This window comes from Nuphar pumila, chromosome 8 (genome assembly GCF_984573655.1).
Source record: "Nuphar pumila chromosome 8, dmNupPumi1.hap1.1, whole genome shotgun sequence".
In the NCBI taxonomy this organism is placed as follows: domain Eukaryota; kingdom Viridiplantae; phylum Streptophyta; class Magnoliopsida; order Nymphaeales; family Nymphaeaceae; genus Nuphar; species Nuphar pumila.
In genome coordinates, this window is record NC_143256.1 from 111946021 (window position 1) to 111957851 (window position 11831).

General features: G+C 39.3%; 1 protein-coding gene across 1 annotated transcript; it reads right to left on the reverse strand.

The window, feature by feature from the left end:
* Window positions 1–1801: 1801 nt before the first annotated feature.
* On the reverse strand, window positions 1802–8055 carry LOC149830234 (putative cellulose synthase A catalytic subunit 5 [UDP-forming]). The gene is made up of 14 exons (XM_090016396.1): window positions 7580–8055; window positions 7204–7399; window positions 6820–7031; window positions 6640–6742; window positions 6344–6518; window positions 5826–6092; window positions 5399–5744; window positions 5171–5308; window positions 4968–5093; window positions 4672–4884; window positions 4288–4573; window positions 3664–3860; window positions 3206–3556; window positions 1802–3110 (listed from the first exon to the last, which is right to left on the reverse strand). Exons 1-14 carry the CDS (start codon window positions 7658–7660, stop codon window positions 2526–2528), a joined length of 3276 nt encoding a protein of 1091 aa, XP_089872522.1. The 5' UTR covers window positions 7661–8055; the 3' UTR covers window positions 1802–2525.
* Window positions 8056–11831: the final 3776 nt, after the last annotated feature.

The following is an 11831-nucleotide window of genomic DNA, read 5'->3' on the forward strand; positions in this document are numbered from 1 at the left end:
ATGATATAAAACATCATATTTAGGTCAACTTTAAAACATGGAGGTTAGATTTTGCATTTGAAGTTTAAATCTATGCAAATCAAATGTGTAAGTTATGGTGGTACAACCTTACCATAAAAGCTCTCTGGGCATTTCTAACACTTTTTTTTGTAAATCCAATGAATTTGCTAAGAATAAACTGTTGGATCGTGTATTTTCTATGAAAAATAAGATTTTTAGATGCTTGAATATTTATGAAGATTATGAGCTATTGATTTTAAACTTTTAAAAAATCTTATTTATACATCGTAATTGGATGATTCAAGAGCTGGTCTTTATAAAACCAAAATGTAGAGCACATCAATATGATTAGATTTAAGAGAAAAAAAACAAAAATCCATGAAAATCGTCATTCATATGGTAGTTATTATTTTCCAGTTCCCATATTCTAGTAACTATATGAGAGAGAGGCTCAACTGTGTAAACTGAAAATACCTAAACTTTTGACCATATGTTTTCATAATTATTTATTATAAAAAACCTTTTAAATTTTAAATGAACAATACAAATTTGTTTATGCTAATATAAAACACTTTATTTCAATTATATATAGGGTAAATATTGGTTACCAATGAAGTAGAAATCACTTTTTTCTTTAATTTTTTTTAATTTTTTTAGATCAAATGTTACAGGTGTGATCTACATGATTTGTTTAGTAAGAAACTTGTTTTTAATCATGTGATTATGACAAGTAATTAGGATTTTAAAGAGGTCAAAAAATCAATGGCCAACATTGCGCTAAAATTTCATAACTCAAAAGATGACATTTTTACATTAGAAAAGCACGCTCCAAGGCTTGATCCTTAGCAAACAAACCATGCTGAACAAATCTATGCAGATAGATTGAGTCCATACAACTTGAACATATAATCTCTAGGTCATTAGTTTCGTACCTTCATTAGTAGTAAATATTTTCACATATATTTATATGATTCACCCCTTGTCCTCCACTCCAAAATCTGTATGTTAGATAGCATATCTGACGATATGGATGTGATCTCCATGGTTTGGATCAAACTTTTATAAGGATCCACAAATCAACTGTTATGAAATTTCAGAAATTTTCTATATTATAAAATCTTACCTAAATATAAAAAAAACTTTGATCCAAGAGTCTAATCACATGTTTTCAATTATGAAGACCACATTCATACAGTCAGATTTGCCAAAAAATAGATACATATTTTGAAGAGGACAAGGGGTGGACCATTTTATCATATCACCATAACTTATACATATGTAAATTATACATTTGATTTACATATATCTAAACTCCAAAGTGCAAAATCTAACCTTTGGATTATGTTTAACATGTTCTATTTGCTATTTCCATGTGTTAAGTTGACTGAAATATAATGTTTTATATCATTTCTGGACCACCCTTATTTTCATGAATTGTGAGCCATTGATTTTCACCATCTCAAATATGATCTTATGATATATTAGGCATGATAAAACCTTCTAGCATAATAAAAAAACTTAAATAAATACATCTGTGCGGTTAGATCAACAATTTGATGGCTAAATCCACATAAAAAAGAGTAAGTACCATGGTAGAAAAATACCTTATATATATATATATATATATATATATATATATATATATATATATATATATATATATATATGCAGTGTGTGTATGAACATGCGTGTATGCATTTTTTCAACATTATTTTTGCAAGTGTTTCCAGATGCGACTTCCATACTTGAAAAGCTAGGCGACAGCTCTTGAAATAGTTCTTTTCTAAACGTAAATAGGATGGATAAGAAAATGAAAATGGATTCCCGTTATCGAACACAAATTGAACATGAAATAGTTGGAGATTTATGTATCATGTACATTGTTTTCCACGATGGGAATAATGGCAGCTTATTACAGACAAGACTACATTTGGAGAGGGATGAACGGCAAGATAAGTACAAACTACAAACATCGATGAACCGTATTTAGCAGATTTCTCCTAAAAGAGACACAAAACTTGCCCTGACTTTGGCAATGCCACGTGAAGCCAACAAAGAAGGGGAAAAAATAGCAGCCAGGGATGATCACAGAACACAGCAGTAACAGGCCAATAAGGCCCAACTGATCTAAAACTTGAGTCCTCCCTTGTCCAACCAGGCAGGATCTTCCACCTTTATTTCCAGCAAGAAATCAAATATAAAAAGATCAATAGCAGTAATAATACACGAACATCGTCGACCCTTCTACTCCCATCAACTAATAAAGAATTACGATGCTGCAGCACACATAGGAAAACTTACTCCTTTTCGGTCCCCTCAGCTGAAGTTATCATTGGTTACTACTGAATTGCACAATCGAGCCAGACCGATAGAGCTATGGGAATGCAAAATGCACAGCCTGCCCGTCTATCTCTACACAAGGCATATTCCCAACCAAATCCCCCACTTCTTCCATGGAAAATAATCACATCCATCTCGAAGCAACTTGGCAGATTAGCTGCAACAGGCTCCTCTCACTAATCCCACTAGTTACAATCTAATCCACACTCTTCTAGTACAGGTCCATTCGATTTAGCAAGGAACGGGTCTATCCGAACCCACAAGAGAGAGAATATGGAAGCAAGAAGAATGGACCACACGATTATGATAGTGGGTGTCCGGTTTTGGCGCCCAAGTAAACCTTTGAGGAAAGGGTAGAGATGAACAATCACCCAGAAGGAAAAGAAGAGCTTGCCAAACAGTGGTCCCCATGACTCGTATCCGTTATTAATAGCATTTGAGATGCCGGCAACAACACCAATCAAGTTTATGATGAGCAGGGTAGTCGGAGGGATCAGTAACGTGGTCCATTTGAAAGCGTAGAGCTCTGAGAACTCTTCATCATCACCAGCCTTTGATGTAACAGTAAAATTGGTGTCAACTCCGGCGAGGACCTTCAGCAAACCTTGAAAAACTGCAAAGAGGTGTGCAGAGACACCTCCAATAACCCAGAACTGCTCGTTTCTCCACCAATCATCAATACCAACACCGCTCCACCTCATTTCCAGTATGCTAGTGGCAAATATACAGATAAAGAGTGAAAGAAACCATAGGCTAGCAATGTTGCTGAGCTGCAAAGAGCAGAAGAAAAGCACAGGGTACACATTCAACACGATATAAACTATTACAGTTGGCATCACAGTGAAAGTTTGGATGATGTTTTTACCTCTGGAGTGATGAATTTCCCTGTGAGGAGGCAGACAGCAGGCAATGTACAGTATGCCAGTAAAGGAATTGAAGTCCACGGATATATTGTAGCATTTATGTATGACATTCGCTCCAGCCATTTCAGACCACCACCATAACCATACCAGAGAGGACAGTGCTTGCTCAAAAATATTTCTACAGATCCAAGGGCCCACCGAAGAACTTGGTGCAGACGATCTGAAAGGTTGATAGGCGCAGATCCCTTAAAAGCTGTCCTTGATGGAATGCAATATATTGATCGCCATCCATGGCAGTGCATCTTAAAACCAGTCAGGATATCTTCTGTGACAGAACCATAGATCCAGCCAACCTAGTTGCAGGGTGCATGAACTTCTTGGTCAATACAGCTTAATCATCAAATACACGCTAAACTACCAAACAGCTGCATATGTGGAGAAAATCAGATAGGTTGCTTACCTCTTTCCCCCAGTCTGTCTTATCTTCATAGCCACAACTAATGACATGAATAGCTTCTTTGAGCAGAGAAGCTGCAGTAGCACCTTTCAGGGTCCCACCATCCTCAAGAAGGGTAGATGCCACAAAAACATGGGACTGCCCAAATTTCTTCTCCAACTTCTGCTCCAACACGTGAGCTGATTTGTCACTTTCAATACCTACACAGATGCTCAGTTTAGTATGGTCCTCTTTCAAAATAAAAAACTAGGGATCATAGTCTAGTTATGATAAAAAAAATAAGAGCCTCAAGGAATGGCATCTAACACGATCACCTTATAGTGGTCAAAATCTTGGTGAAAACATTCATGGATTGAAAAAAAATAGTGAATTATTTCTACTTTCCTACTTTTCTAACATTTTGCCATATAAATGATTCAAGTACACAAAAGCTTGAATGAAATCAGAAAAAAGAAAATAAAAAAAGACACAAAATGAGAGATTGCTTAATAGATGACCATTTATATTTGCCACCTTCAGATGAAAAAATGAAATTTGATAGACACAAAAAAAGAGCAAGACTGACTCTATAATCCATACATAAAAAGAATGTGCTGAGCATAACTTAATCAGAATAGAAGAGCTCACCTCCAATTCCCTCCTCAATGCCCTCTAACTTCACCTTTGGCGCACCGACATCACCTCTCATGAAAGTCCTCTTTTTCTTCTCCTGTTTAGCCTTTGTAGTTTTCTTCTTCTTCCTTCCCAAGCAGCAACATCCACAGCAGCACCATTTTGGCCAACAATTACAAGTCCTTGTAGGTGGCTTCTTTGTTTTGGGAGCATCAAAGCCATAGAGTGCCTGTCTTCTGAAAACGCACCCAGTGCCAACATAAATAGGACCTTGGATTCCATCCAGGCCTTTCATATTGATCTGCACCACAGCATTTGAGATCATTTGCTTGAGCCAACAAATTCAAAGAATAGAAAAAACAAAGGAGCAACAGAAATATTCATCCTACGGATGCTTACGTCAAAGAACACAGTGTTCCTATTAGCATATCGATCATGTCCGTCAATACCATCGAATCTCTGAGGGAACTGAACATAACAAATTTTCTTTTCCAACAATGGGTCCATCATAAAACACATAGCCTCTCTAAGAGCCTTGCTGTTGTTGATGTAATGATCACAATCCAAGTTCAACATATAAGGTGCATTTGTGAGCACAGCAGAGACTCTAACCTATAAAACATATTGCCGGCAAATAGTCAAAACAAAGGTTTTTCTTTCTTTACTTGAAAACAAATAAAGCAACAGTGATTTACCAGAGCATTCATTGCACCAGCCTTCTTGTGGTGATTAAACCCAGGTCTCTTTTCCCTAGAGACGTATACAACGCGTGGCAATTCATTCCCTTCTGTATCATGCCCCCCACTCTCGCCTAGAAAAACCTGCATTTCACAATGTCAAACAAGAAATAAGAGATGAACTACAAAAATTGTTTCTTCCTAGACCACTAAATGCACACCTGAATCATTCCAGGGTGATCTCGGACATTGTTTCCAGGCCAAGGAGTTCCATCTTGCATTGTCCATCCTTCCTCAGGAACCTTCTGAGCTTTTGCAACTAAAGCATTGATCCGGACCTTGAATTCCTCATACTCTCTCTGTTTATCCAATTGTGGATCGACAATTAAGTTATCCAGCCAAAAAAAGGAAAAAAGGAAAGCTGTCAGCAAAAGATTATTCTACCATACCTTCATAGCCCTTCGTTCCTTAACAAATGATGGCAAGACCTTGTCCTTTAGATAATCAATTTTCTGTGCAAAATACCACTCTGGTGCCCGTGGCTCAATGTTGAATTTTTTGCAGAAAGGGACCCATTTCCTTGCAAACTCCGATGTCTCAGATAATGCTTCAAATGTCAGCATTGCAGCACCATCATCAGAAACATAGCAGGATATTTTGTCCACAGGATAGTCCACAGCAAGAATGGACAGAACAGTGTTTGCTGTGACAAGAGGTGGCTCCTTTAAAGGATCCACAGTACTCACAAACAAGTCCACTGCTGAAAGTTGAGAAGGCTGACCTTCTTTCTCGTATCTGAAGGGGAAATAGTTAGAAGAGTGTCCAACTTCACCAGACAAGCAACAGAAAAATGCAGTTGCATCGTGCAACACTCACCTCAAGGAGAGTCTATCCAGATAAGTTTCCCTATCAATTGGGAGCCACTTTGGGAACTGATCAAGAATCCAAGAGACAGCAAACCAGATCTCACATATGATTGATATCAGCCACAATGCATAAGCATCTGGCACTGGATGTGTAACTCGATAATGAAAAAAGAACCCAACAACTACAAGCCTAATTATGATAATCATCCTGTAAGGATTGATCTGGCTGGATGGAATAGGAATCTTCCTTGATAAAGGTTGTCTAGCTTCATCCATACTGAACAAAAGATCAAATCCAGTATCAGCAAAAACTGAAAGTGCAAGCCTCTCCCTAGTTCTACACCTAGTGGTGTTGCACTCCAAATATGGAACAACTAAGCTGATAAGACATTCTGTTAAGAATGTTTCCATGGTTTTAGAAAATGATCTAACAAGAAAATAAATTCCAAACTCCAAATATGAAATGCACAATCACAAAAAAGGAAAAAGGGAGTTGTTCAATGTTTTCCAAGGATTGAAGCCCCTTACAGCGGTAGATCTGGCCCATCTCCATCGAAATCCCAGTCCTTGACACCATTTTCATTTCTTATGACCTGTAACTTCTCTTGCTTTTGCTTCCAATTCTCCATCCTTTCCTTCCAAGCGACACTCCCAAAACCATACGCCGCCAGATCCTTGGAAGGATCCATGGATCTTGATTGCACTGGAGAAAAGAATTCCCAAATGCTTCAGTAATGCAATAGACAGTTTCATTTTGAGAATAAAAACGACAGAAGGGGGAAAAGGACGGAGACGATGGGTATGGCTCAGACTAGTATGCGTACCGGGAAGATTAGGATCTGCAAAAGGAAGAGGGTGTATTCTTTTCCCGCCGCCTCCCATGAATGCAGGCACCAAAGCATGTTGCTCAGGAGGAATGTCATCAACCTGAAACACCAAGACTCAATACTAACGACTTACCTCGAAAGTAAGTAAGAAGCAAAAAGGCGTACAGTTATGGTTACCATATGTCCATTGGTAAGCAGGGGAACTTGAGGCATTGTATTAACCACTTGTGGCATGTCTGTATTTCCACCTCTACCAAAGCTCATGTGACCCTGAAGCATAGCCTCTGCAAGATACTGCATATCTTCCTTACTCCGACCATCAAAATTAAATTCGTTTTCCAAGTCATCCACATCATCCTCTTCTTCATCACCGGCAACTCGAGCACTCCCTAAAGGATGAAAGGAAAATGAAGATAGACAAAATTCGTAAAAAAAATAAGCAGAACCGAACAATTTTCATCATCTAAAGAACCTCTGAAATTACTTCTACAAAAGGAAGGCGAGCAAAATCCCAAGAGAAGATAAAGGGATGAAGAAGAAGACTAAAAGAGACATGCTTACCCTTGAGACGCTTAAACCTGGTCTTGCATTGAGGGCACACTTGGTTACCCTCTCCTCGTTCATACTCATAGCAGTTCCTACAAACGGGAAATGCGCACTCGTTACAGGCAACGAAGAGCTCACCATCCGCATTTAGACCAACATCATCTCCACAGATCTGACAGATTTGCCCGCTCAATTGTTGCAGAGGCTTTGGCTGCACCCACACGAAAAATAAGCAAGAATTCACAAAGAATAAAGGTTCAATTCTTCAGAAACCCAACAATGCTAACTACCCCAAGAACACTATGAAACCAGAGATGAAGCCAAAAATTATAAAAAAAAAAAAGAGTGGTGAGGGACAGATGAAATGGGTTCAGGGAAGGGGAGGACTTACCCCTAATTCGCCTTCTCGACGGATAACCACGAGCTCATTCCGGTTGTGAGAACCTGCAACTAACCCAGCACTCGCCTCCATCGACTCTGCTAGACCACCCCCACCACAAGAAACGTTAAAGATAGAGCCGGCGGGGTTTTCTTCCTTTACTATCTCACCAGATCTGAGCTTCTCCACCGAAACCCATGTCGGAAAACTCAATCTTTCCACATATTCGGCCGAGCTTCATCCGATCTGAATGAAACCACAACACCCCCAACAACTTATCCTCTCTCTCTCTCTCTCTCTCTCTCTCTCTCTCTCTCTCTCTCTCTCTCTCTGCAACGCTTTTGTCAGCAGTCGAACACCCCCGTTCAGGTTTCACCTTTTGGGGGACGTCGACTACATTAGAAGGCCGATCTCATTCCTTGCTTCTTATGCCAGTCCCTCAAAGTTGTGGAACACATTTTTATTGAAGTATGTTATTATGTCCACCCACCACACCAAAAGATTCCACCAGGTAGAAGTAGAAGTAGAAGTAGAAGTAGGTGTAACAGCACCATGACAAATGGGATGGAGTAAAAAGTAAATAACTTCCCCTTCTTCCAGTCCTTCCCTCCCTTACCCAAGGCAAACAAGAAAGAAAAAAGACGGAGTGAAAAGCGTCGATTTTTTTATTTTTTTTCCCCACCTCTACTTTTTTACCGCCGCCGACACTTTTCGCTAGTCAAGACACCGTCTTAATAATTGAGTCATCGAAGATAAAGATAGCCTGGCTGGATGTGTAGGCATTACAGACCTAGGGGTGGGCAACGGGCCGCTCCGGACAGTTAATGGACCCGGATGACCCAATCAACGGCTCAGCCCGTTTCGGTTTGAGCCACCCATTGAGAAAAACCCAGCCTACTACATGTGGGCCTAATCTGGACAAGTCGAGACTAATATGTTATATATAATATATATAAATAAATATTGGCCATTAATGAAGGTACAAAAGTAAGGAGTAGATATTACTTTTTTCTTCGAAAAAAAATTTTTTAGCACAAATGTTACATATGTGATTTACATGGTTTGTTTAGTAAGAAACTTGTATTGAATCATATAATTATCACAAGCCAAAAATCAACAGCCCACATTGCGTCAAAATTTCATAACTCAAAAGATCACATTTTTATATAGATCTAAGGCATGGTCCTTAGCAAACAAACCATGTTGAACAGATCTCTGTGATTAGACAACTTGCACTTATGATTTCTAGCTCATTAGTGTAATCAATATTTACCTATATATATATATATATATATATATGGGTCAAGTTGGGCTGTGTGTCAGCCACTTGTTGAAAGCACCCACCTGATCACGATGTGATCAGTTGCGTGATCACATCCTGATCCTTCCAAGTCCTGATAAGGACGCTGCCCCAATAATCGAATTCAGCTCATTTGGTTTCATATTTGTCACCTACTGCCACTAAATGTCTTTTATCATTTGGTTATCCTTATTTCTATTCACTGTGTATCTCCATCGAGTTTGTTATCCTCCGTTCATTTGGTCCCTAACACCACGCAACATTATCCTTGTCAAGGATAATGTTGTTACCGCCTATAGCATCTTATATATATCCTTGTTGTAATTGGTGACTAATTATTACAGAAATAATATGATAGTACACACTTCCTCCCATGAATGTAGGTTTAACGCTGAACCATGTTAAGCCCTTTGCTCCCTTCTCCCCTTCTTTTATTCCTTTTATTTTATCATGGTATTAGAGTAGACTCAAGGGAACCTGTAACCACCACCGCACACATCTCTATCACTAGTTGATAGCAGAAGGAGAGAACGAGTTAAGTTGCATTGGTTTCCCAGTGCATGTCAGGTCAAAGATGGTAGTGCAAAAGCAGAACCCCACACTTAAGATCGCCATTGTGCCATTGAATGGATCCAACTACCTGATATGGTTGAAGGTTGTCACTCTCTTCCTCAACAGGAAGTTCAAATTGGGCTTTGTTAATGGTAAGATTGTATCTCCGAAACCTGAGGATTTAACCTACGATGAGTGGGAGTCGGGGAACCACCTCGTCATGTTCTAGCTGTTGAACTCCATGGACCCCAATATTGTTGAGGGATTCCTATTTCTTGACATTGCCAAAAATATATGAGACTCTCCTGAGAGATATTTACGATGAACAGAATAACCTCGCCAGAGTTTACCAACTCCATCAGGATATCACTCACTTGACCAAAGGTGATAAGTCGTTCCACTCATACCTTAGCTCCCTGTGTGCCATATGGTATGAAATGAATCTATATTGTCCAATCACTAACGATATGGACATCATCAAGAACATTACGAGAAGGATAAGGTATTCAAGACCCTTGTCGGCCTCAAACAAGGCTACGACAACATGAGGAGTTAGATCCTCATGTCTAGGGAATTACCTCACTTTAATAAAGTTTGTTCTATTATCCAGCATGAAGAGACACACTAGAAAGTTATGGGATTTGAATCCAAGTCCGCTCTAGAGAGAGCTTGGCCAAACCCCCACCCGAACATGGGGGGAACGAACACCCACGGGGCCGAGTGAGGCCTCGTTATAATCACTGCAAGAAACTTGGTCACATAAAAGATAAATGTTGGGACTTTCATGGGTGCCCTAAGTAACAAAAGTCGCACACCAATAGCAAGGGCTCAAAAGCAGGAACCACCATGGATGACCTCACATAACTTCTATAACAAATCAATAAATCCAGCCTAGCAACAATACTCGAAGATCAACAAAAAGAAGCTACATGTAACATATTCGTGCTTAGCTCCAAACTTATCAATTCTAGGTGGGTCATCGACATCGGCACTACTGACCACATGACAGGCAAGGTCGATCTGTTGAAAAATCTCTGATCGGCCAACAAAGGTCCCGTTAGCATCGCTAACGGGTCTTAAATCTCTGTCCAGAACATTGGTGATGTCTCTTTCCTTAACAGCTCAGGCCCTTCAGAAGCCCTATACATTTTCTCTTTTCCTTCTAGCCTCATGTTTGTTAGAAAGATTACAGAAAGTCATAACTGTGTTGCGATTTTTTTCTCTAAGCATGTGATTTTTTAGGATCTGAACATGAGGAAGGTGATTGGTAGAGAAAACACAATAAATAGGCTCTATTTTCTTGATACGAAAAGCCAGACCCACATTGCTCGCAAGACGACTGACACAGATAAGAAGTAGCACTCCAGACTCGGACACCTCTCTTACAAAATTTTAAAAAGGATATTTATTGATATTCCACTATCTCAAATATCATGTGATGCATGTCAATATTCCAAACATACCAGAATTCCTTTTCCTTTGTCTGAAACAAAAAGTGATGAGAATTTTTCACTTATTCACTCTGATGTATAGGGGCCGGCTCCTATTGAATTGTATTCTGATTTAAGATAATTTATAACTTTTACTGATGATCGTCACATGCAACATGAGTATATTTGCTCAAACGCAAGGATGAAGTCTTCAATACTTATAGGGGATTCAAGAACATAGTTAAAACCCAGTTCAGTACCAAAATCAAAATCTTTTGTTCGGACAATAGTATAGTACGTCAACACCAAGTCTCATAAAATGGTGTTGCAGAGCATAAAAATAGAACTCTCTTGAACATAGTCAGGGCCTTCATGTTTTATATGAACATCCCCAAGCGCTTCTGGGCAAACACTATATGTATTGTCGGATATGTGTCAAACTGTCTACCTAGCCAAGCCATCAATTACATGACCTCAATGGAAATGATTAGGAGAAAAAGTTTATCCTTGTCATATCTACGAGTGTTCAGGTGTAAGTGCTTTGTCCACCTACAAGAGCGGCATAGGGACAAATTTGAAAGAAACATGACTAAATGCATATTCTTGGGGTATTCTTCTGTAAAGAAGGGATACAAGTGTTACAACCCCCTGAGCAAGAAACTACCCCGGTCCTGCCTGCCATAGATGTCAAAGATGTATCCCTTATCAAGATCACTGACAATACCTTGTCTGAGTATCCCAACACTGACGCATCCTTTAGTTCGGGTGCACAGATGCTCGCCTAGAGTCCCGTTGAACATGTTGTCATACCATGGAAATTCGATAGGGTTACCAGATGTCTTAGCAAACTGAGAGACTTCTACACCTACTTCACCTTCAGATCTATCGATCACTCCATCGAGAGGCATGCATTGTTTGACGGCTTCTCAAACGCATATCTCTCATACCTATGCAACATATACTTCAATGCCCAAGAAGTATG

What these genes read in the sequence shown, in the direction of transcription:
- LOC149830234 (XM_090016396.1), bottom strand. Translation starts at nt 7,660, where the DNA reads ATGGAGGCGAGTGCTGGGTTAGTTGCAGGTTCTCACAACCGGAATGAG. An exon ending in TGCAGATCCTAATCTTCCCG is followed by an intron (nt 6,519 to 6,639) that starts GTACGCATACTA and finishes TCTTTTCTCCAG; the next exon opens with TGCAATCAAGATCCATGGAT. An exon ending in AGGAACGAAGGGCTATGAAG is followed by an intron (nt 5,309 to 5,398) that starts GTATGGTAGAAT and finishes TTGGATAAACAG; the next exon opens with AGAGAGTATGAGGAATTCAA.